Genomic DNA, 23,553 nt, shown 5'->3' with positions numbered 1-23,553 from the left:
AAGAGCCGATAAGGAGGACCCTGGCGACTGCCTAGTCCAAAAGTCCTAGCTAGAGCAAGATCAACTTGTACTGCCCTTAGTACAGCCACGTGAGTGGGGTGACCATTGACCTTAATCAAAAAGATGTCAAGGCTTTCCTCCTCCTCACTCCCGCGTCCCCAGTGCCAGGCAGAGTCTCTCAGCTAGACCCTAGCAGCCTCAGCACACACCGCACGGGACGACAGCTTCCGGGGGCGGGGCCCGGTCTCGCTCCACGTCTACCGCGCCTGCTCCCCGGACGAAATCCGCGGACCGGGCTTTAGGTTCGCCGGAATCCCACGCTCCCGACTTCTGCTTCCGGGTCGGAGCCATGGCGGTGGCAAATTCAAGTCCTGTTAACCCCGTGGTGTTCTTTGATGTCAGTATTGGCGGTCAGGTGAGATCCAGGAGGCTGCCCACACCTGCGCCGAAGGGAAACTGCTCGGGGCTAGGCAGGCAGAACTCACCCAGAGAGAGCGGACTCGGGAAGCCAGCCAGAAAGTGAAATTGCACCCGAACCTACCGACCTGCCGGGCGGGGGGAAAGGAGGAGGAGGAGTCTCCCCAATCCTAGCGCCCCGCTTCTGGAGGAACTGGGCGGTTAGACTAGGGAGGCGGAGGTGGGAGATACCGAGCGGCAGGGTGGTGGGTCAGCCCATCGTGCCCCCTGCTCCGTGAAGCCCTCATGGTCTTGGACTGGGCCTTCTGACACTCTCCCGCTGATTGCAGGAAGTTGGCCGCATGAAGATCGAGCTCTTTGCAGACGTTGTGCCTAAGACGGCCGAGAACTTTAGGTAAGGACGTGCTCCAGCTCCGCTGGATTAGCTGAGGCAGAAGCCGGGCTCCAGTCAGCCGCCTGAAATAGCCTGTCTACCTCTGTCCGTCCGCTCACTGCTCTTGAGACCTGATTCCTCCGTGCATTGCTCTGTCTGGTTGCCGTTTGGATTGTTCCCGTGTTAATTTACGTTGTTAGTCTGTGTGTCTGCGTGTCTGGACGTCTGGCTGGCCGATTGGTGGACTTGCTGGCTCCAGTGTTTATTCTTTCCCGTATTTAGAGGCGCTCACGACTGTGATATCATAGTGATTGAATCATTCATTTTTTGTCCCTTTCAGGCAGTTCTGCACCGGAGAATTCAGGTCAGTTTCAGATGTGTTTGACTTCTTTGCCTGCTCCAGAGGGGTGTTCTGGGGCTGCAGTGAGGGTATCGGTGAACCACCTGCTGGCCTTGAATGATTGCTGGTGACAGTGATAGAAGGTAATGGCCCAAGGGTCTGTCCCTAGTTTATTTGCCTTCTTTATGTCTGTCAACCATCTTTAGGAGAGTCCTTTTGGCTCCAGTGCATGGTAAACTGGAAAGGCCTTGTGCTACCTGCTGTCACTCCAAGTCTCTTTCTTTTTGGTTATAGGAAAGATGGGGTTCCAATAGGATACAAAGGAAGCACCTTCCACAGGTAAGGCTCTTGGCAAGCCATCCTGGAGTCTTTCAGAAATATTTCCTGGGGGATTAGGCTCTTTAGAGGAAAATAAAACCAGAGGGTAATTCTTACATTTCTTGAGAAGAAATGTTTTTGTGGACTCAACAACTGAAGATTTATTAAATGTTCTAACTCTACTTACACTCCCCCACTTCTTAGGTCTTTAAAACAGAAACTACTCATCTTTACAATATCTTGTCTTTTTCATGCACTTGTTTGTGCGAATGCAGATTTTTTAAAAAGTACACTTGTAATCCTAAAGTGCATATAATATGTCCTGCTGGTTGATATTTATAACTAATTCCTGAAATGATCATATATGATTGTCCAAGGATAATCATATTTCCTGGGGAGTGGAGTATGGCAACACTTAGTCTCATTTCAATATAGAATCTTTCTCATGGCCTCACTGTGGTTAGTAACAGTGTTAGCACATAATTATATCACAGCTTTAGAGCTGTGGGTCTCTAATCCCCAGTAAGACTCCTGTGAAGTGGTATGGGTGATCTGCATTCTACAGAGGAGGAAACTGAGGATAAGAAAGGTTAAGGACCCTCCCTAGGGGTAATAGCTAACAGTTGTTAAGCCCTTACATGTGTAGCAGTACATTTCACATAAATTCTCTGTAGTTCTTTCCCCCAAATTTACATCAAACCCTTGCTCTGCCTTTTGCTTTGGCAAGTAAGCTTTCAGCCGCTTCTTCTTGTTACTGTTCAGGTACCAGATCATGCACTTGATCAACTCTAACATGCCCTAATTTATAACTAAAATCCTTTTTTATGGTTAATTATCCTTTCAGCTTAATCATTCAGGAAAAGAATAATCTTCAGGTTTTTTTTGTTTTGTTTTGTTTTTTTGAGACAGAGTCCCACTCTGTCGCCCAGGCTAGAGTGCAGTGGCATGATCTTGGCTCACTGCAACCTCCGCCTCCTGGGTTCAAGCAATTCTTCTGCCTCAGCCTCCCGAGTAGCCAGGACTACAGGCATGTGCCACCACGCTCGGCTAATTTTTGTATTTTTAGTAGAGACGGGGTTTTGCCATGTTGGCCAGGCTGGTCTCAAACTCCTGGCCTCATGTGATCTGCCTGCCTCGGCCTCCCAAACTGCTGGGATTACAGGCGTGAGCTACTGCACCCAGCTAAGAGTAATGATTTTATAATAGCCAAAGTGATAGTGTATTTTGAAATCAATGTTAATCTAATACAATAATAACAAAGTCTATGTTTTTCTAAACCATAAAATCTTCTCAGTATTCTTTGCTCTCTGTTTCAGGGTCATAAAGGATTTCATGATTCAGGGTGGAGATTTTGTTAATGTAAGTACTATTCCTTTCCTATCAAAGACCCGTAGTTTTAGTTTTCGTTGTTATTGTTGCAATTGCTGTTTTTACTACAGAGACCCAGTCTTAAGGCTTGAGAACAATAGCCAGGTTTGATGTGGGTGTTGGAGAGAATGGTGATGGGGAAGTTCTTGAAAGTGGCTGGGTACGACTGACTGTAGATAACAGACTTTAGCACTTTGATTGAGGCATTAAATTCCATGGTCCAAATCTCAGCCTTTTTGAGCCAGAAATTGGACTTTTTAAGAATACCTATAGATGATCTATGATAGGTTCACACTAATTAGTCATATGAAACTTAGTCAGAAATCAGCTGTGGTTTTTGTTTTTTTCTGAATGGAGGTAAGTCTCCTTTTAGTGGGCTAAATGCTTGTTTCATTTTCTCTTTTACTTCTGGGTGTCACAGTGCCTGGAAAGCTGAGTTTTTCATAAGAAGTTGATTTGTGGGCAAGGAATCAGAGCGAGAGAGGTAGATAGTTCTGGAGGAATTTTGCTGTATTCACTGGGAGAGCCCAGTGAAATAGTTCTTTTTTGCTAACCATAACTTTCTTGTAAGTAGACTGTTTTTGTCCCCCATATGAAGCCTCCCTCCCCAACCCAACCTTGGAGGGTGTGGGATAAACTACATTTTTTCTTTCTTAAACCTGCTTTTGTCCTTACCCCCCACTTCTGAATGGTCTTTCTTTACTCTTATTAATATCATTTGGTTAGTTGTGTTGCTATTTTCTTGGATCTGGGAGACATGTGTTCTCTTTTATGTGTTTATTTAGTCTGACTCTCATGAGTTTTTAAGACCTCTTTCCTTTCCTATGCAATACAGGGTTGCAGAGTGGCAGGTTTTAGGCCGAATTATGTTTTTACCTATGTTTTGATTCATCTGCATGGTGTTGTATAACTGTGAAATGGCACAAAAAAATCCTAGTTTTTTTTTCTCTTTAAAAAATGGAAAGTGGAAGTACGCTGGGCCTGCATTTCTCACAGTGGCAGTGACAGTGACAATTGGTTGGAATCAAAGAACTGGTCCCTTTGGACATGGCATATCTTTGCCATTTCACCAGTCTCCACAACTGTTTCCCTTATTTATGTTGCCTGCTCCTGTAGGCATTTGTTTGCAGCCCCTGGAAACAAATAATGGTAGTGGGGTTTGTTAGCTGGTAAGAAGGGCTGAGAAGCTATCCTCTGCCTTCTTTCCTTTTTTTCCCCCTAGGCTCCCCTGTTGCCTTACAAGGAGAGGAATAGCTTTTTACTAGTCTTTGCCCCAGGCACATCTGATCACTTGTCGATAACTCTGGGGTTAGACAATAGTTGCTCAGTCTGAAGGCCGAGTTAAAAGCAATTGCTGGCAGGGCTCACATCTGTAATCCCAGTACCTTGGGATGCTGGGAGGATTGCTTGATCCCAGGAGTTTGAGACCAGCTTGGCAACATAGTAAGACCCTGTCTCTACAAAAATAAGAAAAGTTATTTTTTATTTTTTTATTTTTGGTGGTGTGCGCCTGTAGTCCCAGGTACTTGGTAGGCTGAGGTAGGAGGATCCCTTGAGCCCAGGAGGTCAATTCAAGGCTGCAGTGAGCCATGTTCATACCACTGCACTCCAGCCTGGGCGACAGAGCGAGACCTTGTCTAAAGGGAAAAAAAAAAGCTTGCTTAGAACCTTCCTTGGGGAAGGCAAAATGGAATGAGCAAGAGTCAGAAAAATCAGAATTTGAGACCTTCCAAAGTTTGACCAAGAATATTTGTTTTGTTCATTTATTTTTGGTTTTAATAGTATTTATTATTTTGGTTGCAAAAGAAAAGTGCAAAGAAGAAAATAAATCACCAAATGAATTACCCTCATTCTCACCTCACAATGTACTATTGGCATTTTGGTTTACAGTTGTCAGTCTTACCTTAGTATGTATATGTGTGTTTATATAATTTTTAAAAGACTTAAAATAATCTATATGTTTTACTTTTTTTGTACTTCATAATTGTCCATATTTTCCCTTGTCCTTACGTCTTCTAAAACATGCTAATAGCCACCTAATATTTCATTATGAATAGACAAGTTATTTGATCAATTCACTATAGTTGAAGATAAGTTGCTTTCTATTGTTTGCTCCAAATTATTAATTTTGTAATTTTCCCTGTTGTTTCTGGAGAGCTATAGATAACGTGATTACGGAGAATGGCACGGTAACTGATGTGTCCCTTAGGTTCACTGGGAAATTGGAGATGAACTTGTTTTCTCTCTTCCTTCTGTATTAATATGTATGTGGAGTTAGTTAATGACATAATAGCTTATTTGATTATTTATATAGTACTATATTGTTTGTACAGTGCTTTTTACAGACACTATCTAATTGAATCTTCATGATAACTGTAAAGAGTAGGTAATTTCATCCTCACTTGATAGATGAGGAAATTGAGGCTCACAGATAGGAAGTGACTTTCCCAGCTCTAAGTGATAGATCTGGAACTCAAATTCAGATCTTTTTTTTTTTTAGATGGAGTCTCGCTCTGTCGCCCAGGCTGGGGTGCAGTGGTGCGATCTTGGCTTACTGCAACCTCCACCTCCCGGGTGGGTTCAAGCGATTCTCGTGCCTCAGCCTCCCGAGTAGCTGGGATTACAGGCACCGCCACCACACGTGGCTAATTTTTGTATTTTTAGTAGAGATGGGGTCTCACCATGTTGGCCAGGCTGGTCTCAAACTCCTGACTTCAGATGATCCACCCGCCTCAGCCTCCCAAAGTGATGGGATTACAGGTGTGAGCCACCACACCAGGCCAGGTCTTTCTAATATACAGACTTGATTTTATTTGATAATATTTAGGCAAACAAAGGTTTGAATTTGGACAGTTTTTCTTTATTCTCTGGCTTATATTAATGGTAGTTCTTTCCCAAAAAGGGACCCTTGATTCCTCACTGGGTCAGTGTTTTCCCTTTCTCCCATGTACTCTTTCTCTTTACTAACTGACGAGGAGAGCTTGATCTTTTTGGCACTCCTCAATATTGCCTTTAAAACTCAGGGATTCTATTTAAGGCACTGCAAATATGGCCTTGGTCAAATTGTTTTATTACCCAGACTTCAGTTTCCTCACATGAAAAATGGGGAAGATGATAATGCTTATTCCTCAAGGTTGCTGGAAGAGCAAAGAGATAATGCAAATAAAGCTAGTTTAAGCAGAAATTGGGAGTTTATAATAAAGGGAGTGTTTCATGGAACTAAAGGAAGAAATAGAACTAGGAACTAGAACCATAGAGAACCAAGGCAGTTCTTTATCTCCGTTTCTCTAGTGCTCGCTACACATCTGTGTTGTGTTCTCTCTCTGTTCTCTAGCCCAGCTTGCAAATGGTAGTCACATCCAGCTCTCAGGTTTACATGTTACAAATTTAGCCTCAAAGAGAGCATCTATCCCACCTCCAGATTCCCAGAGAAGGAACTCTAGTTGGCCCAGAGTGAGTTAGGCATCCTTCCCTGGATCAATGAACTATGACCAGGAGGGTGGTATCATGTTGTACATACAGACTGCCAAGAGCTCACCCACCCTCTTAGATAGTTTAGGGGAATGGGGTGGTAGTCACTTAAGTGGGTACTTTTATGTGACTGAAGGCATGAGAGTCTTCAGGAATGGCAAGGATTGAGTATGTGATCACCTTGTTGCTGTTCCCTACTTTGTCTGCATCTTAATTGATCGTTCTAGAGGCCCAGCTGTGACCTCTTTTATCCAATCTATAAAATGCTCCAGCCAGTCTTTGTGGGCTGTAGGTACCTTGTATAAGGCTTGCTCTGATTGCAGGGTGGGGTCAAATAGGTGCAGCTTCCAAGATGACCAACAAGAGTAAGAGTAGACTTTAAAGACGTCATGCTTTAGGTGCGACAGTGTTCTTCCTCCGGTTTCCAGGGACCCAACATTCCAAGTCACTAATACTTCCCTTCTCTCTGCTCAGGGAGATGGTACTGGAGTCGCCAGTATTTACCGGGGGCCATTTGCAGATGAAAATTTTAAACTTAGACACTCAGCTCCAGGCCTGCTTTCCATGGTAAGTGAGGTCCAATCAATGTTTTGGGTTATAGCCAGCTGGTTTCTGGGCCCCTCTTGAGGCCCAGTGCTGTCTCTTGGGATGGAAGCAAATGCTTTCCTTCTCTTGCTTGGCCCAGGACTCACCTTTACCACCTCCTTTCTTAGTCTGGTTTGACTGAGAAAACCAGTAGGTACGCTGGCTCACGCCTGTAATCCCAGCACTTTGGGAGGCTGAGGCAGGTGGATAACCTGAGGTCAGCAGTTCGAGACCAGCCTGGCCAACATGGTGAAACCCCATCTCTACTAAAAATACAAAAAATTAGCCAGGTGTGGTGGTGGGTGCCTGTAATCCCATCTACTCGGGAGGCTGAGGCAGGAGAATCGCTTGAACCCAGGACGGAGAAGTTGCAGTGAGCTGAGATTGCACCACTGCACTCCAGCCTGGGCAACAAGAGCGAAACTCCATCTTAAAACAAAGAAAAGAAAGAAAAGAAAACCAGTAGGTAAGGCCCACTAGCAGGCTAGCATGCTGGGGAACTAAAATCTGAACCAGGATTTGTGTCTGGGCATTCAGCCCTACTGCTCAGAATGTAAACAGTTGTGCTTTCAAGACATACTCATAGCTGGGCGTGGTGGCTCACACCTGTAATCCCAGCACTTTGGGGAGGCCAAAGCAAGAGGATTGCTTGAGGTTGAGGTCAGGAGTTTGAACAATCTGGGCAACATAGTGAGACTTAGTCTCTACTTAAAAAAGAAAAAAAAAAATTAGCCAGGTGTGGTGACACACACCTGTAGTCCCATCTACTAGGGAGGCTGAGGTGGGGAGGATTGCTTGAGCCCAGGAGTTTGAGGCTGCAGTGAGCCATATCCTGTTCATCTCTATATCCTTGGATCCTAGCTTAGGCCCTGGCTCATAATAGGTGCTAAGTTGGATTTACTGAAAAAAACCATGGAGGAATCAGTGTTACAAGCTCTTTTGGAAATCTTGCCCTTCAGCTAACATGGCCGGGGAAACTTACTGCAGGTATATTTGGTTTCCATCAGGCGAACAGTGGTCCGAGTACAAATGGCTGTCAGTTCTTTATCACCTGCTCTAAGTGCGATTGGCTGGATGGGAAGCATGTGGTGTTTGGTAAGTCCTACTCCTGTCTCATGGTCCAGGCCCCATTCACCCTGGATGGAACCTCCAGAGGAGTTAGTTCTCAAACTCTTACCAAGAAAGCTCAACTTGTGTAACTGCTTAGGTGGTAATAGAGAAAACAGAAATGGTGGGGAGGTGGGGAACATGTGTGGCTAGAGAACTAGAGGGAAGGACAAAAGGGCCATTTGATATAGTATGGAACCACTTAGGGGGAAAACCCAGTTGCTAGCACCAAAGAAATGCCATAGAGGCAGCATGATATGGTGAGACTTTGGAGTCACTCAGGTATAAGTTTGAGCCCTAACTCTACTTATTACCTATGACCTTGAGCAAGTCATTTCACCTCTACCGCATCTTAATTTCCTAAAGTTAGTATGAGGGTTTAATGAGAAAATAGCTAAGAATGGGCTTTGGAAGCTGGAAAATGCTATGTAAACAAGAATAAAGTCCAGCTCACGCTCTTCCTACAGGAAAAATCATCGATGGACTTCTAGTGATGAGAAAGATTGAGGTAAGTACTGCTTTGATTTTTCTGTTTCTCTGCCATTGTGGTCTGGTACTGTCTGACTAGCGTGCAGGAGCTAGAGAAGGGGGAATGAGCTCCAGTTTGTTAGGCTGTCTTCATTGCCCCAGGAAAAGGGAAGAGAAACCACCTAAGTTAGCCTGTCTGGCCAACACTGAGGTTTGGCCTCTGATGATCCTGTTGCCTACTTGATAAAATTCTACTCCTTAGCATTGCGTTCAAGGTCCTTCATGATTAGTCCCTGTCTACCTCTCCATGGCCCCTTCTCCTGCCATTGCCTCTTCCATGTTCCAGTCACATCAGGCTACTAGCTCTTCTCTAAATCTGCCATGCATGTCCCTGCCGCTTGCTCTTTCCTGCCCCTGAGCCTTTGCTCACACAGTTTCCTCTAGCCGGAATGCTCTTCTTTCCTTCCCTCCCGATGGAATCCCATTCATCCTTCTAGGCACAGTTCAAATACCCCTCTTTTGTGGATCCTTCCCTGACCTCTTTAAGCCCCAATTTAGTTGCCCATCTAACCCTTATCCAACTCTCTCTTATAACTTTTTCTTATATTATCATAAGTTTGATATTTTCTAAGTGTTTTGCATTTTCTCTTTGATAGGTATTATATGCTTTACCTGTCTGCCAGGACATGGACTGTTTCTGAGTGCTGAGTCCTTAGCACAGGGCTGGCAGGCATCAGTAAAAGTTTGATAAGGGAACGAGGAAGTGCCTGAGTGGATGAATCTCCATTGTGCTTTTTTTCCTAGAATGTTCCCACAGGCCCCAACAATAAGCCCAAGCTACCTGTGGTGATCTCGCAGTGTGGGGAGATGTAGTCCAGACAAAGACTGAATCAGGTAAGTGTGTCTTTCTCCTATTAGGTTAGGAGTCAGACCTCAGAGAAGGCAGCATGGTCTAGTGGAAAGAACTTTAGTCTTGAAGACATGAGATTGAGCCCAGTTCCTCCGTGTGTGGCCTTGGAGTAGTCACTTTCCTTCTCTGAGCACATTTCCTCATCTGTCAAATGGAAATACTGTAATACCTATCTCTCAGAGTCACTGTAAAAATCAAAAGAGAAAGGGTTGTAGGAGCACTTTACTTTTCTATCACTTTGTAATGTACAAAGTATCAATGTGAAAACTACTCAGGCAGTTTGTAACAGCACTCTCAGACTACAGTTCCATTCAGTAGTCCCCCTAGAAAGACCTGGCTCCAGGCCTGAGTAACTCTCTGCTGGGACCAGGCCAGGCAGCCAGGAGACACATCTGTCATGCCTCTCATCAGAACTGATACTGCAATTCCAGGCCTCGACTTCATATTCGCTGGCCTCATAGGTGAATGCCTTGCATCTTCCAGCCTACATGGACTCATTTCTTACCCGTAATTACCACTGCCTGCTCTGCGCTGGGCAGCATGCTAGCTGCAGAGAGGGGGACAAAGAATTGAAAGATGTCTCCTTTCAGGAGCTCATGGAAAGTAAGACATTCCCAGAGGTGATCACTAGTAATATGAGTGACATTGCCAAGTATGAGAAGAGTACAAGGGAGAAATCCATCACTTCCAGCCAGGTGAGGGGTAGTGATGTTTTGTTTTTCTTTTTATTTTCAAACCTGCAAAAAAGTTAGAAGATAATACCTTGAACAGCCATATATCTTCACTTAGATTCACCAATGATTAACATTCTTGTTTTATTGCTTTGCCTTGACATTTGTTTTTTTCTTTCCCTTCTTGCCTCCTCACCCATTTCCATTGCCTCTCCTCCTCCCTCCTGCTCCTCTTCCCTCCCTCCATCCTTTCCTTCCTATCTTTCTTCCCATCTTCCTTCCTTTACCCTTTCTTCTTCTCTTTCCCATTTGAAAGCTGCAGACTTCTTGACACTTTACCCCTAAGTATTTCAGCAAGGAACTCCTAAAAATAAGAACATCCTACGTAACCACAATATTATCTAATATATAGTACATTTTCAAACCTCCCCAGTTGTCCCAAAAGTAACTTTTGTAGCTTAAAAAAAGGTGATCCAATCAAGGTTCCCATATTTCATTTCATTTGGTTTACACAAGTAACATAATACACTCTCATTGTGAAAACTTTCACACCAAACAGATAAAGTGAAAGCCCCTCTTGACAATACCCACCTGCAATTCCACTCCCCTTTCCAAAGGTCACTTCCTTATTAGTTTGATGTATGTCCATCAGGGCCTTTGCCTTGCCCATCTAATTTTGGGAGGTTTTCTTTTTCCCAAATGAAATCATACTATATTTTTCATGTTCTAAAAAATATGTCTTGAAAACTTTTCCTTCTTAGTTCATGTAAAACCACCTTGTATTAAAAAATGAAAACAGCCCGGCAGGAGGTGGCTCACTCCTGTAATCCCAGCACTTTGGGAGGCCAAAGAGGGCAGATAGCTTGAGCTCAGGAGTTCGAGACCAGCCTGGGCAACCTGGTGAGACCCCGTCTTTCCAAAAAAAAAAAAAAATTAGCCAGATGTGGTGGTGCATGCCTGTAGTCCCAGCTACTCAGGAGGCTGAGGTGGGAGGATTACTTGAGCCCAGGAGTTTGAGGCTACAGTGAGCTATAATCACACCACTGTACTCCAGCCTGGATGACAGAGTGAGACCCCATCTCAAAAAAAAAAAAAAAAGGAAAGAAAAACCAAAACTGCAGTGCAGGCTGAGCATCCCTAATCCGAAATCCCAAATGCTCCAAAATATGAAGCTTTTTGAGCACTAACATGACATTAGAAGTGGAAAATTCCACACCTGACCTCATGTGATGGATCATAGTCAAAATTATCTGTTTCATGCACAAACGTATTAAAAATATTGTATAAGATTACCTTATACAATAGCTATAAGTAGCTAGGACTACAGGTGCATGCGACCACGCCCAGCTAATTTTTATATTTCTTGGTAGAGATGGGGTTTCATCATGTTGGCCAGGCTGGTCCTGAACTCCTGACCTCAAGTGGTCTGCCCACCTTAGCCTCCTAAAGTGCTAGGATTACAGGCGTGAGCCACTGCCCCCAACTGAGCATTAGTTCTTAATTTTATATGTTGTAATTGTTTTCTTCAGAATATATTTTAAGAAAAAAATTAGTATTGTGTTGCTTAAGTTTGGTGATATTCTTTGTTAAAGAGAAGTTCTAAATTTTGATGAAGTCCAAATTATCAGTCTTTCACTGCTTTTCGGTTTTGTCTCATTTAAGGTCTTTACTACCTCAGATCACAATGTTTTCTGTGTTTTTTCTAGTATTTCTTTTTATATGGTGGAGCTAAGATCATTTTTCTAGTATTTTTAAAGTCTTATTTGTATATTTATAAAATCATCTATAATTAATTTTTCTGTATAGTGTTAAGATAGGACTTTTTCTTGTCTTTTTTTCCAAATGGAGATCCAGTCAAATACCTGACCATTTTAATGACTCTACAACACACCTTTATCTGTGACCAACTCTGTTCAGAATACCTGGCACTTACAGGCATTCAGTAAAAATTTATTACATGAGTTAAGTAGAGAGGGAGAATGTCAGGCATTTTAGGCGGGGAACTCGTGTGAGCAAATGCTGAGGCTGGAATGCACAAGTGTGTGCTGAGAGCTACATGTGGACCTCTCGTTCAGCCAGATGATCCTTTCTCAGGCCCACTTGACACCCTGAGCTTTCCTTTCTGCCAATACTGGGTCCCCCTTGGGCCCAGCCTGCTCTCCCTCTTCAATGGCTGCTGGCCATTCCCTCCGTCTCCTACTCATTTCTTTGCTGTAACTAAAGTTGAGTTCATAGGTCCTTTCTTTCCAAAGACTGACCACTGATCACTACCAGAGGACAAACGATAACAAAAAGAATAAAGTTTAGAAATTCTTAATGTTGGGGCCTCTTTTCTGTATCTTTTTGAGTCTTTTACATAAAGTTACTGGAAGTCCTTGTTGAGGTTTTATTTCTGAGGGTGGGGATCATCAACCCTCCCCGCTCTCCCCAACTGTTAGCAAAAGTTATATGAACTTTTGCCTCCAAGAAAGCCCTTCTTCTCAGCCTGCAACCCAAGCAGAACGCATTCCTCAGGTGGCCATTGTACATTCCACAGGCCCGCTAGACCAGGACTGTCCATAGGCTGTGATGATGGAAAGATTCTAGATCTGGGAGGTCCAGTATGGTTGCTACCAGCCCCATGTGACAACGGAACACTTAAAATGTGGCTGGTGCAACTGAGGGACTAAACTGTTAACTTTTTATTTTTTATTTATTTTTTATTTTTTTGAGATGGAGTCTCACTCTGTCGCCCAGGCTGGAGTGCAGTGGCGCCGTCTTGGCTCACTGCAACCTCTACCTCCCAGGTTCAAGCAATTCTCCTGCCTCAGCCTCCTAAGTAGCTGGGATTACAGGCGCATGCTGCCATGCCTGGCTATTTTTTGTATTTTTAGTAGAGACGGGGTTTCATTGTGTTAGCCATGCTGGTCTTGAACTCCTGAGCTCAGGTAATCTGCTCATCTTGGCCTCCCAAAGTGCTGGGATTATAGGCGTAAGCCAACATTCCCAGCCTATTTTTTTTTTTAATTGACAGAACTAAGCTGTAGTTTATTAAATTTAAATTAGGCTGGATGTGGTGGCTCACACCTATAATCCCAGCACTTTGGGAGGCCGAGGCGGGTGGATCGCTTGAGGCCAGGAGTTTGAGACCAGCCTTGCCGACATGGTAAAACCCATCTCTACTAAAAATACAAAAATTAGCTGGGCGTGATGACACACACCTGTAGTCCCAGCTACTCCAGAGGCAAAGGCATGAGAATCTCTTGAACCCGAGAGGCAGAGGTTTCAGTGAGCCAAGATTGTGCCATTGCACTCTAGCCTGGGTGACAGAGCGAGACCCTGTCTCAAAAATAAATAAGTAAATAAAAAAATAATAAATGTAAAGAGCCAGTTGTAGCTAGTGGCTACTGTACTGGACAGTGAACTCTTTTAAATGTAAGCTTCTCAATCTACTCGCCCTGGCTTGCTTAGAACTGAATCTCGTAGCTAATACTTAAGGGCACTATAATTAAAGCAGTTATCCTTCAATGAATTCTTCCTGTGCCCAGATAATGAGCTAAGAACTTTACTTGAATTATCGCATTTCATTTTACCAAAAATCCCTATCATAGGTTTTAAAGTGTTAGGAAATCTGGGTGGCAGTCTAATGTAAAGGGGTTCTACAGATGGGCACCCCATTTTGGGTTTCTGAATAATGTGATTTAAGAAAAATTAATGAAAGAGGAGATGAATTTCCCATGGAGCAGGGGTCTGGAGGGAAGGGAAGTGGTATTTTTAAGCCCTATTGGGCAGTATTTCTTTCTTTTTTTTTTTTTCGAGACAGAGTCTTGCTCTGTTGCCCAGGCTAGAGTGCAGTGGCGCGATCTCGGCTCACTGCAGACTCTGCCTCCCAGGTTCAAGCAGTTCTCCTGCCTCAGCCTCCCGAGTAGCTGGGATTACAGGTGCCCACCACTGCACCCGGCTAATTTTTGTATTTTTTAGTAGAGACAGGGTTTCACCATCTTGGCCAGGCTGGTCTCAAACTCCTGACCTCATGATCCATCCGCCTCGGACTCCCAAAGTGCTGGGATTACAGGCATGAGCCACCATGCCTGGCCGGGCAGTATTTCTTATACTTTAATGTGCATACGGATCTCCAGGAGATTTGTTATAAAATAGTGGTTCTGACTCAGTGGGTTTGGATGGGGACTGAGATTTTGCATTTCTAATCAGCTCTCAGGTGATGCTGATGCAGACTTTGAGAGGCAAGTCAATAGGGGATAAGAGTCTATCTTTTAATTGAGAACTTGCCATATTCCAAAAAAAAAAAGACCAAGAGGAAGTACTCTCTTGGTGGTACTAGTCCAGCAGGAATCCATTGCATTCACATCAAGGTATCACCTAATCCTGCATTTGAGGCCTTGTGCCCAGGCACTGGACATATGCAGTGAAACAGCTAAGAAGGAGATAGAAGACGGGTCACTTGATCAATTCTACCTCCCTATGGAGCACTTCTTTCCAGAACCTTTGTGTTTTGCCTTCCTAGGTTCTGACTTTGGTTTTAGTGAAAATGAAGTTTTGTGTACAATTTTTTTTTTTTTAAAGACAGAATCTCACTCTGTCGCCCAGGCTGGAGTGCAGTGGCATGATCTCGGCTCACTGCAACCTCCGCCTCCCAGGTTCAAGAGATTCTCATGCCTCAGCCTCCCGAATAGCAGGGATCACAGGCATGCTCCACCATGTCTGGCTAATTTTTTTGTATTCTTAGTAGAGACAGGGTTTCACCAAGTTAGCCAGGCTCGTCTCAAACTCCTGACCTCATGTGATCTGCCCGCCTTGACTTCCCAAAGTACTGGGATTACAGGCGTGAGCCACCATGCCTGGTCTGTACAACTTTAGTTATAGAAACCTTGGTTTTATCTCAGTGAGTTCTGGGAGAGTTTTTTTTTTAGACAGGGTCTTACTCTGTCACCCAGGCTGGAGTGCAGTGGCGCAGTCACAGCTCACTGCAGCCTCGACCTCCCTGGCTCAAGTGTTCCTCCCACCTCAGCCTCCTTAGTAGGTGGGATTATAGGCATGCAGAACCACACCCAGCTAACTTTTTAGAGATGGGGTTTCACCATGTTGTCCAGGCCGGTCTCAAACTCCTGGCTTCAAGCGATCTTCCCACCTCAGCCTCCCAAAGTGCTGGAATTACAGGCGTGAACCACCGTGCCCAGCCCTTGGAAAACTTTTTATGATGAATTTGGTTATGTATAGCATAAATGAACCTCTACCCTCAGGATTCTCCTGCTGTAGTCTGAATGGGTTGTTTGCTACTTACATGTACATGGGAGAGGGTGGCACCTCTCTTTTGAAAGCCTGAGTTCTGGCAACTCTGCTAGTCTGATATGCTTACCCTCTTCCCTGTGATCCTCAAACCTGGTACCAGTACCAAGTGGTAGAGAGCTTTCCTTAATTCATTGTTGCCTAGATTCTCCAACAGATAATAATCATTTTGGGGCACTTGTTAAACCTACGAATTCCTAGATCCCTTCCCTGGAGTATTTGATTGAGTGGCTTTGGGGTGGGACCAGGATGTTATGTTTGTAACAAGTATCTCACATGCTTCTTAATAAAGAAGTGTGGGAAACACTACTTTAGTTAGTGCTGGGATGACTGTCTTTTATTTTAATATTTGGATCTTAGGAAAAAATACAGAATTAGCACAATACATCATTTTACAGTTATTACAGCTTATAGTGAGGCAATATTGAAGTTCAAATAGTGATTAGCTTAAAAAATAAATTGTACCTGTGGATGATAGATACTGTAACAGTTGTGAAGGTGCTATTTGAATGACTAAGGTTTAGGAAACACTGTGTTTCATTCTAGAATTACCTATAGATGCGAGACATTCCCGTAGGGGAAGATTAGGAAAGATGTGTTGGTGGCAGTTGGGCTGGTCCTCTATTCATTCCACAACTAAGCGCTGATGAATTAAGATAGTTCCCATGCTGCATATGAGGCTACAGATTTGAAAAGTCAGTTCCATCCTTCAAGGAACTCAGTCTCTTGGGAGAACTGACAATTACAGTACAATAAAGCCCTGTATTGGAGGTTTTAGAACAAGGTGAGGAAAGCATAAATGCCCGGATCTTCCCGGAGTGGTTGAGTAGACTACAGAAGAGATGATGCTTCAGTTTAGTACAAGAAAGAATATAACTTGTCAGGTGGCTAAAACTGGGCAGGGCATTCCAGGCAGAAGGAACAGCCTATGCAAAGTCACAAAGGCAGGAAACAGCAGGAAGTGTAGAGGAAGCTGCAAATAATTCAATATGACTGAAGCAGGAAGATATGAAAAGCAAACGGTGAGAAGGTTGGAGAGAGGCCAGGGCCAGTAGTGAAAGCCAGTGCCAAGCTTAGCAGTTCATATGTTATTCTGAGGGCAGGGGCTGACTTTCAGGCATGAAGTAATTTTTCCCTTTTGGGGAAGGAGTCCACTGTGCTCCTGAGATTCTCAAAAGGGGCACTGACCCTCCAAAAAAGAATCAGGCCAATATGAACCACTTAAGGATTTTTAGCAGAATATTGTAGATGAATTTTCATGTTCAGAAGATGATTCTGGCAGCATTGTGGAGGATGGGCTGGAGGCCAGTGAGGAGTCCACTGCAGTAGTAGTCCAGGCAAGAGAAAAGAGGTTTTACATGAAAATATGGGTCTGGGGAACACTGGAGATTTGGCAGCAAATATTTATGTGCCTGCTGGGCATGTGACACTGTTTGTTCCCTGTCCTGAAACTCAGAAGCTCTGCCAGCTGAAAAGGCCAGGGGTGGAGAGAATGTCTGGCTCCAGTCCATTCCAGTCCAGTACAAAGGCAAAGCTGCTTGCATTGCAGCCAAGTCTTACACACGTAGAGGTTCCATTCTCTTCAGTGGAATACTATACAGCCTTAACAAAATAAAGAGGTAGATCTGGATGTGTTGGCAAGATTTCTAAGGTAAGTTAAGTGACAGTCAAGATGTAGTAATTTATGTAAGCATGTTACTGTTTATTTTGAATGACTTTCAGGAATCTGCAGTGATATATAGCAGACTGTTGATAATACTTCTGCAGAGTAGAGATAGCAAAGAGACTTTTCAGTTGCCTTATTTAAGCTTGAATTTTCTACCTTGAACATGTATCTTGTAATAGAAATACATACTGTTTATATGTAGTGTTAACTAATCCTAAATCCTCCCAGCACCTCCCAGGAGCCTGCCCACAGCTGTGGCTAACATCAGTTGTGAATCCATTGCTGATCCCTCCACCTCCTCTTCCAGGTCTAAGCCCAGACAGTGGGTGCTCCCACAGCACTTGGTTCATCTCTCCACTGTGGCATTTAATATACTGTATCACAAATAGTCTGTTTTTCTCTGGACTGAGAACTTGTTGAAGCAAGGATCATGCTGACTAACATAGTGCCTGGTACGACAGAGCTTAGGTCCTGGCACACCACGCAGCTTACAAAGTACATTTATACATTTTCATACACTTTGCTTGAGGGCCCACAGTTAAACTTCAGTCTGTGCCTGCAGTACGATGCCAGTACCCATTGTCCACTGGAGCAAGGTGTGGCATGTTTGAGGAATGGCAGGAGGAGGGGGACAATAGTATCTGGGTGTACTTACTCTGTTCTCTTAGTATAGCTTGCTCGACTTCAAGGCCATAAACCCAGAGTGTGGACTTCCCTTTCTCTTTACCTCTGGGACCGAAACCTGCAAGGAAGAAGGATTGCTTTTTGTTCTGGACCTCCACAAAGAGCCATCGGAGTCTGACAAAAAGGACAAAGGCTTGGGAGCCAAGTAGACCAGGAAGTCTCATCACTGTCTAATTCTGTGACTTTAGTCAAGCCATGAAACCCCTTGGGACCCTACTCCTTTGCATAATTAGATAATATATAATGCATGGAGTTGTGAAGGGCAAATAAATGAGATAGTATGCTTGACCATAAATGTTAGTTGCTTTCTTCCTGGTTCTTTTGTAATTTACTGCCCAACTTTGCTCTGGGGACCTAAAGGTCTGACTTATGGTGAGAATCTGACCTGTTCTACCCTTTTGGGAAAAGAGGATTAGGAGTGTAGAGAATAGCTGGGAGTGGCCAGGCACGGTGGCTCATCCCTGTAATCCCAGCACTTTGGGAGGCCGAGGCAGGGAGATCACAAGGTCGGGAGTTCAAGACCAGCCTGGTCAATATGGTGAGACTCCATCTCTACTAAAAATACAAAAATTCTGGTGGCAGGCGCCTGTATTCCCAGCTACTCGGAAGGTTGAAGCAGGAGAATTGCCTGAACCCGGGAGGCGGAGGTGGCAGTGAGCCGAGATCGCGCCACTGCACTCCAGCCTGGGCAACAGAATGGGACTCTGTCTCAAAAAAAAAAAGAGAGAATAGCTGGGAGCATTGTCTCACATGGGATGTCCCCTTCCAGTTCCTCTGAGGTGCTTACCTCCCCATCCCACACTGACCTCCATGTCTCTGCCATTGTAGGCCTTCCCTTCTTCTTGGTGGTGTTCTTGAGTAAGATAATCTGGACTGGCCCCCGTGTTTGCTTCCCTGCCGGCTGCTGCCCCATTTGATCAAGAGACCATGGAAGTGTCAGAGATTCAGAATCCAAGATTGTCTTTAAGTTTTCAACTGTAAATAAAGTTTTTTTGTATGTGTATGGTTTTTTTTTTTTCTTTTGGTTTTGTTTGTGGGTTGTTTTTAAATAGTTGTAATAGCCCTGTCTCCTCACACCTCAGCTTCAGCTAGGAGGACTGGCACTCCTCAGAGGCCAGCATGGACCAGAGCCAACCTTTTGCTGTGTATAGTTAATGCCTCTTGACTTGCAGGCAGTTGTAGCAAACCTAACTCTCTTAGGTTAAAGCTGATGGACAAAGAAGGCACAGCCCCAGGACTTTACAGCTCTACTTATTCCAAGGATGTTCCCAGAAGGATCAATTTGGTTAGCTCTGGATTGAGCCCATGGGGAAAGGGTCACTAACTTGACCTATCTACTTACCTCAGAGCATCCTTGAAAGAGTCAAATAAGAGAGTGGATATGAAGGTAATTTGTAGTAAACAGCAACAATACCTTAGAAAATGTTAGTCTTGGGACCGGGTGCCGTGGCTCACACCTGTAATCCCAGCACTTGGGGAGGCCAAGGTGGACAGATCACTTGAGGCCAGGAGTTCAAGACCAGCCTGGCCAAGATGGTGAAACCCCATCCCTACTAAAAATAAAAAAAATTAGCTGGGCTTGGGGCACGTACCTGTAATCCCAGCCACCCATCTGGTGGCTGAGGCACAAGAATCGCTTGAACCTGGGAGGTGGAGGTTGCAGTGAGCCGAGATCGCACCACTGCACTCCAGCCGGGGTGACAGAGTGAGACTGTCTCAAAAAAAGAAAATGTTAGTTTTGAAAGGAAACAGCTCAACATATAAAGATCCCACTTAGCTGGGTGCTGTAGCTCCTGCCTATAATCACAGCTACTCAGAAGCCTGAGGTGGGAGAATCACTTCAGCGCACAGAAGTTCAAGACCTGCCTGGGCAACATACCAAGACCTTGTCTCTACAAAACAAAGAAACAACAGCAACAAAAAAATTAGCTGAGTATGGTGGCACATACCTGTAGTCCTAACTGCTCAGGAGGCTGAGGCAGGAGGATCCTTGAGCCTAGGAGTTTGGTGTTGCAGTGAGCTATGATCGTGCCACTGCACTCCAGCCTGAGTGACAGAGTGAGACCCCATCTATTTTGAAGAGGCAAAGAAGAAAGTTCCCTGATGTTTCTTTCATGAGGCACTTTCTGTTTCCTCTCATTCTTATTTGCTTTCTTCTGTCTTGTGGATGGGGATGCCTCTTAACTACTGGCAGCAAGATACTGCAAGAGCAAAGGTAGCAAACAGCTGAATTCTATACAATAGAACTTGGTTAAAAGTGTTGTTTCAGTGTATCAGATGACAAGAGATGGTGATAAGGGCCCTACAGTACAGACATTTGCAACTCTCTAGCCAAGGAAACATACTTCAGAGGACATTGTAGAGAAAGGACTGTCATCTAGTGGAGGAGAGATTTTTAAGTAACTATATAGGGTGGGATTGTAAAGAGATGGGGAGGATGAACAGCTGTGATCTGGAGCTGACATTCTTGAGATGGGCTGGTCAGCTGCACTCTGTTACATCTGGCACCTACATTCTATGCCAGTCTCTGTCCTAGGCCCTGGAGCTAGGTAAGATGTGGCTCATGCTTGTGATAGGAGACAGGGACAGTTTCAATGCACGGTGGTATTAGAATGTGAGCCCGTGTGAGGGCAGGGCAGGACATTTGGGTTTTTTGTTTTTTGTTTTGAGACGGAATCTCACTCTGTCGCCCAGGCTGCAGTGCAATGGCGCGATCTTGGCTCACTACAACCTCCACCTCCCAGGTTCAAGCGATTCTCCTGCTTCAGCCTCTCGAGTAGCTGGGACTACAGGCACATGCCACCGTGCCCAGCTAATTTTTTGTATTTTTAGTAGAGATGGGGTTTCACTGTGTTAGCCAGGATGGTCTCGATATCCTGACCTCATGATCCGCCCACCTCGGCCTCCCAAAGTGTTGGGATTACAGGCTACAGGCGTGAGCCACCACGCCTCGCCGATCTTTTTGCTTTGTTTTGTTTTTAGCTGCTGTGTCCCCAACACCTGGAAGAACTGAGCTTCTGGAATCTAATAGATGCTAAATAAATATTTGTTGCATGAATGATAGTGGTATAAGAGGAAGAGGGAAAAAAACGGGAAAAAGGCTTCTTGGAAGAGGTGACACTTGAGGTAAGTATTGACAGGCTTTAATATGCCAGATCAACAAGGTGGCGAGGGCTTTCTAGGAAGAGGGAACTGTGTTCTTAGGCCACAGTCTGTTAGAGATGGGGGGACAAGGTAAAAGTTATTTTGCAGAGAAGATTCTTGGGATGAATCCCTTGCCCATCACATCACTTAAAGGCAGGCACTGGAGTTGTCTGTACTGTGCTCACCACGGACAGCTGGGTGGTGTGAGCTCCCAGGATGGCAGGGAGACTAGTAAAGCTCTGGAGTGGTGCTCTCCCACTTTGGAACAGTCATGAACTATTGGTGCTTGTAGAGAGGTGGCTACAAGAAAATTATTTTTTGAGACATAGTTTCAGTCTGTCACCCAGGCTGGAGTGCAGTGGCACAATCTCAGCTCACTGTAACCTCCGCCTCCCGGGTTCAAGCGATTCTCCCTCCTCAAACTCCCGAGTAGCTGGGATTACAGGCACATGCCACCATGCCCAGATCATTTTTGTATTTTTAGTAGAGATGGGGTTTTGCCACGTTGGCCGGGCTGGTCTCGAACTCCTGACTTCGAGTGATCCGCCTGCCTTGGCCTCCCAAAGTGCTGAGGCATGCGCCACCATGCCTGGCTGCAAACTAGTTTCTTAAACAGCTTATCCTCAGGCTCACTGAGCACGAAGAGAGCTGAATGAAGTAACTGGATGAGTAAGTAATGATACTTTTTAAAGTAACATTGAAAAGACAGATGTTACACAATTTGTATTTTTGCTTGAGAAGCCATCCCTTCAAAGCAGTTACATAGTGAGGCTGTTCACTTATTCGTAGAGGTGCTGCTGCAATATTTTCTAAGTGTCTTTGTAACTGGAGAAAAGCTCTCAAGCCTACAGGGCATGCTTTTAAATGTCCTCAGTGTTGGCAGGACTGCCTTTTGGGGAAACATTTTAACATTCAAGTCATCTGGAGCTGGAACACATGAACAACAGCTGTGGAATCCACCCACTCTCCATACACATTGCTGCTGAAAGCCTTTTTCACCTGGATTACTGGCACAGCTGCCCAGATGACCCTTCTGCTCCCAGTACCTTTTTCAATTCATGTTCTACACCATGTCGCTCATTTAACAAATCTTTTAAGGTATTATGTGTCAGGCACTAAGATGCCCAAGGAAGTCACAGTCTGGTGGGGAACATTTAATTAGAGCAATACAGTGTGTTAAGATGGGAGGGATTCTTAACCTAGTAGCATCTGAGCCAAGACCTAGAGGATGAAGAATTAAGCAGGCAAAGAGGAAGGAGGAAAGAAAGAGTGTTGTATGTAGAATTTTATGTAATACTCCAAATGTAACAGTGGCTAAAGGACTCCACTAGATGACAGTCCTTTCTCTACGATGTCCTCTGAAGCATGTTTGCTTGGCTGGAGAGTTACAAGTGTCTATTCTGTAGGGCCCTTGTAATATTTCACCATCTCCCTTGTCATCTGATACACTGAAGCAACACTTTTAACCAAGTTCTATTGTCATAGAATTCAGCTGTTTGCTACCTCTGCTCCTGCAGTATCCTGCAGCCAGTAGTTACAAGCACCTGGAAGGTTGGACAGGGAATACAAGAGAAGACTCTAAGACTTCTCTTAGAAGTCATAGAGTCCAGTAAACCACATTATGAAATCTGGACTACCCTAAGGGTAATGGTAGTCACTGGAAGATTTTAAGTAAGACAGTGTCATGATCAGATAGATGTTCTCAAAAGAACTTTCTGGCTGTTGTGGTGGGTAATATTAGAGTAAGAAAGAGGTAGAGAGGTGTGGTTAGTAGCCAACAGCACTGCTCTATGCTAGGGGTCAGCCGACTACACTCGGTTTTTCTGTGGCTCATGAGCTAAGAATACAAATGGTTTTTAAAATGTTTAAATAGTTGAAAATATGTAAAGATTCGTGTCATGTAAAAATTAAGGCTGTTTTCAAGCTCCAAACCTGAGTAGTAAGTCAGAACCATATGGTCGGCCAAGCTTATATTATTAACTATTTGGCTCTCACAGAAAAAGGTTCCTACCCCTTGCTCTAAGCAATTGGTGATGATGGCCTACAGTAGTGACAGTAGGAATGAAAAGACTCTGAATTGACATTTAGAGGGTTTAGGACTGACTCAAGAACGCCTTTAGGAGGTGGAACTCACAGGCCTAGACGGCATTGGTAGGGGTAAGGAATACTGCATTAGCCTCCTAACTGCTTTCTCTACTTCCATTCCTTGCCCCTCTGCAACCCATTCTCCACTCCGCAGCCATTTTTAAAAAGATGCCCCTCCCTACGTATGACTCTAAAATTGCTCTTCTCACTCTTCCCCTCAGGATATATTTCCAATTAAATATACCTAAGTGACTGCCCACCTCTGCAACCCAATGTCACATTCGAGTCTTATTGAACTACTTGACTGCATTTCCCGAGATCCCACCTCTTCTCGCCTGTACCCTGTGCGCGGAAAGTCAGCCCTCCACCTTCTCCCTGCTTCCACTCCCAAAATACTTCGTGGTTTTGCAGCTCTGGAGTATTTACCGTGTTGGCTGTTTAAATTTCTGCCTCCATCAGAAGGCAGAAACTGACTCGCGAACTATTCCATCCCCAGCCGATAGTAGACGCTTAAAAAAGAACGAAAGAAGGTGGGTGGAGGACTTCAGTAACATCAGGTGGCAGCCTCAATTTTATCGTTTGTGAAACGTGGATAGTAATCCCTCTATCACATGGCTGTTGCAGGAATAAAGTGAAAAAACAAAACAGGCTAGCTTGTTC

General features: G+C 44.5%; 1 protein-coding gene across 4 annotated transcripts; it reads left to right on the top strand.

Annotated features, from left to right (window-relative positions):
• The first annotated feature begins 72 nt into the window (after positions 1 to 72).
• PPIH (peptidylprolyl isomerase H) lies at positions 73 to 23,553 on the top strand. Of its 4 annotated transcripts, XR_008681468.2 has the most exons (11): positions 277 to 415; positions 747 to 811; positions 1,131 to 1,154; positions 1,425 to 1,469; positions 2,765 to 2,807; positions 6,762 to 6,854; positions 7,880 to 7,967; positions 8,447 to 8,487; positions 9,252 to 9,341; positions 20,647 to 20,790; positions 23,115 to 23,553. XR_008681468.2 is itself a non-coding variant. In XM_004025575.5 (10 exons), exons 1-9 carry the CDS (start codon positions 350 to 352, stop codon positions 9,318 to 9,320), a joined length of 534 nt encoding a protein of 177 aa, XP_004025624.1. In that variant the 5' UTR covers positions 73 to 349; the 3' UTR covers positions 9,321 to 9,341; positions 18,493 to 18,667. The 4 variants fall into 4 exon arrangements, 3 of the variants coding, with proteins under 3 accessions (XP_004025624.1, XP_004025625.1, XP_018872257.1); XM_004025575.5 differs by lacking the exons at positions 20,647 to 20,790; positions 23,115 to 23,553 and adding an exon at positions 18,493 to 18,667 and having other exon boundaries at positions 73 to 415; XM_004025576.5 differs by lacking the exons at positions 20,647 to 20,790; positions 23,115 to 23,553 and adding an exon at positions 17,649 to 17,959.

Source organism: Gorilla gorilla, chromosome 1 (assembly GCF_029281585.2).
Source record: "Gorilla gorilla gorilla isolate KB3781 chromosome 1, NHGRI_mGorGor1-v2.1_pri, whole genome shotgun sequence".
Classification (NCBI taxonomy): Eukaryota; Metazoa; Chordata; class Mammalia; order Primates; family Hominidae; genus Gorilla; species Gorilla gorilla.
The sequence above is the reverse complement of the archived record's forward strand: the minus strand, read 5'-3'. Positions and strand labels throughout refer to the sequence as shown.

Coding starts and splice junctions, on each gene's coding strand:
- PPIH (XM_004025575.5), top strand. CDS start 350: ATGGCGGTGGCAAATTCAAGTCCTGTTAACCCCGTGGTGTTCTTTGAT. Junction 812..1,130: donor AAGACGGCCGAGAACTTTAG/GTAAGGACGTGC, acceptor TGTCCCTTTCAG/GCAGTTCTGCACCGGAGAAT. Junction 6,855..7,879: donor CTCCAGGCCTGCTTTCCATG/GTAAGTGAGGTC, acceptor GGTTTCCATCAG/GCGAACAGTGGTCCGAGTAC.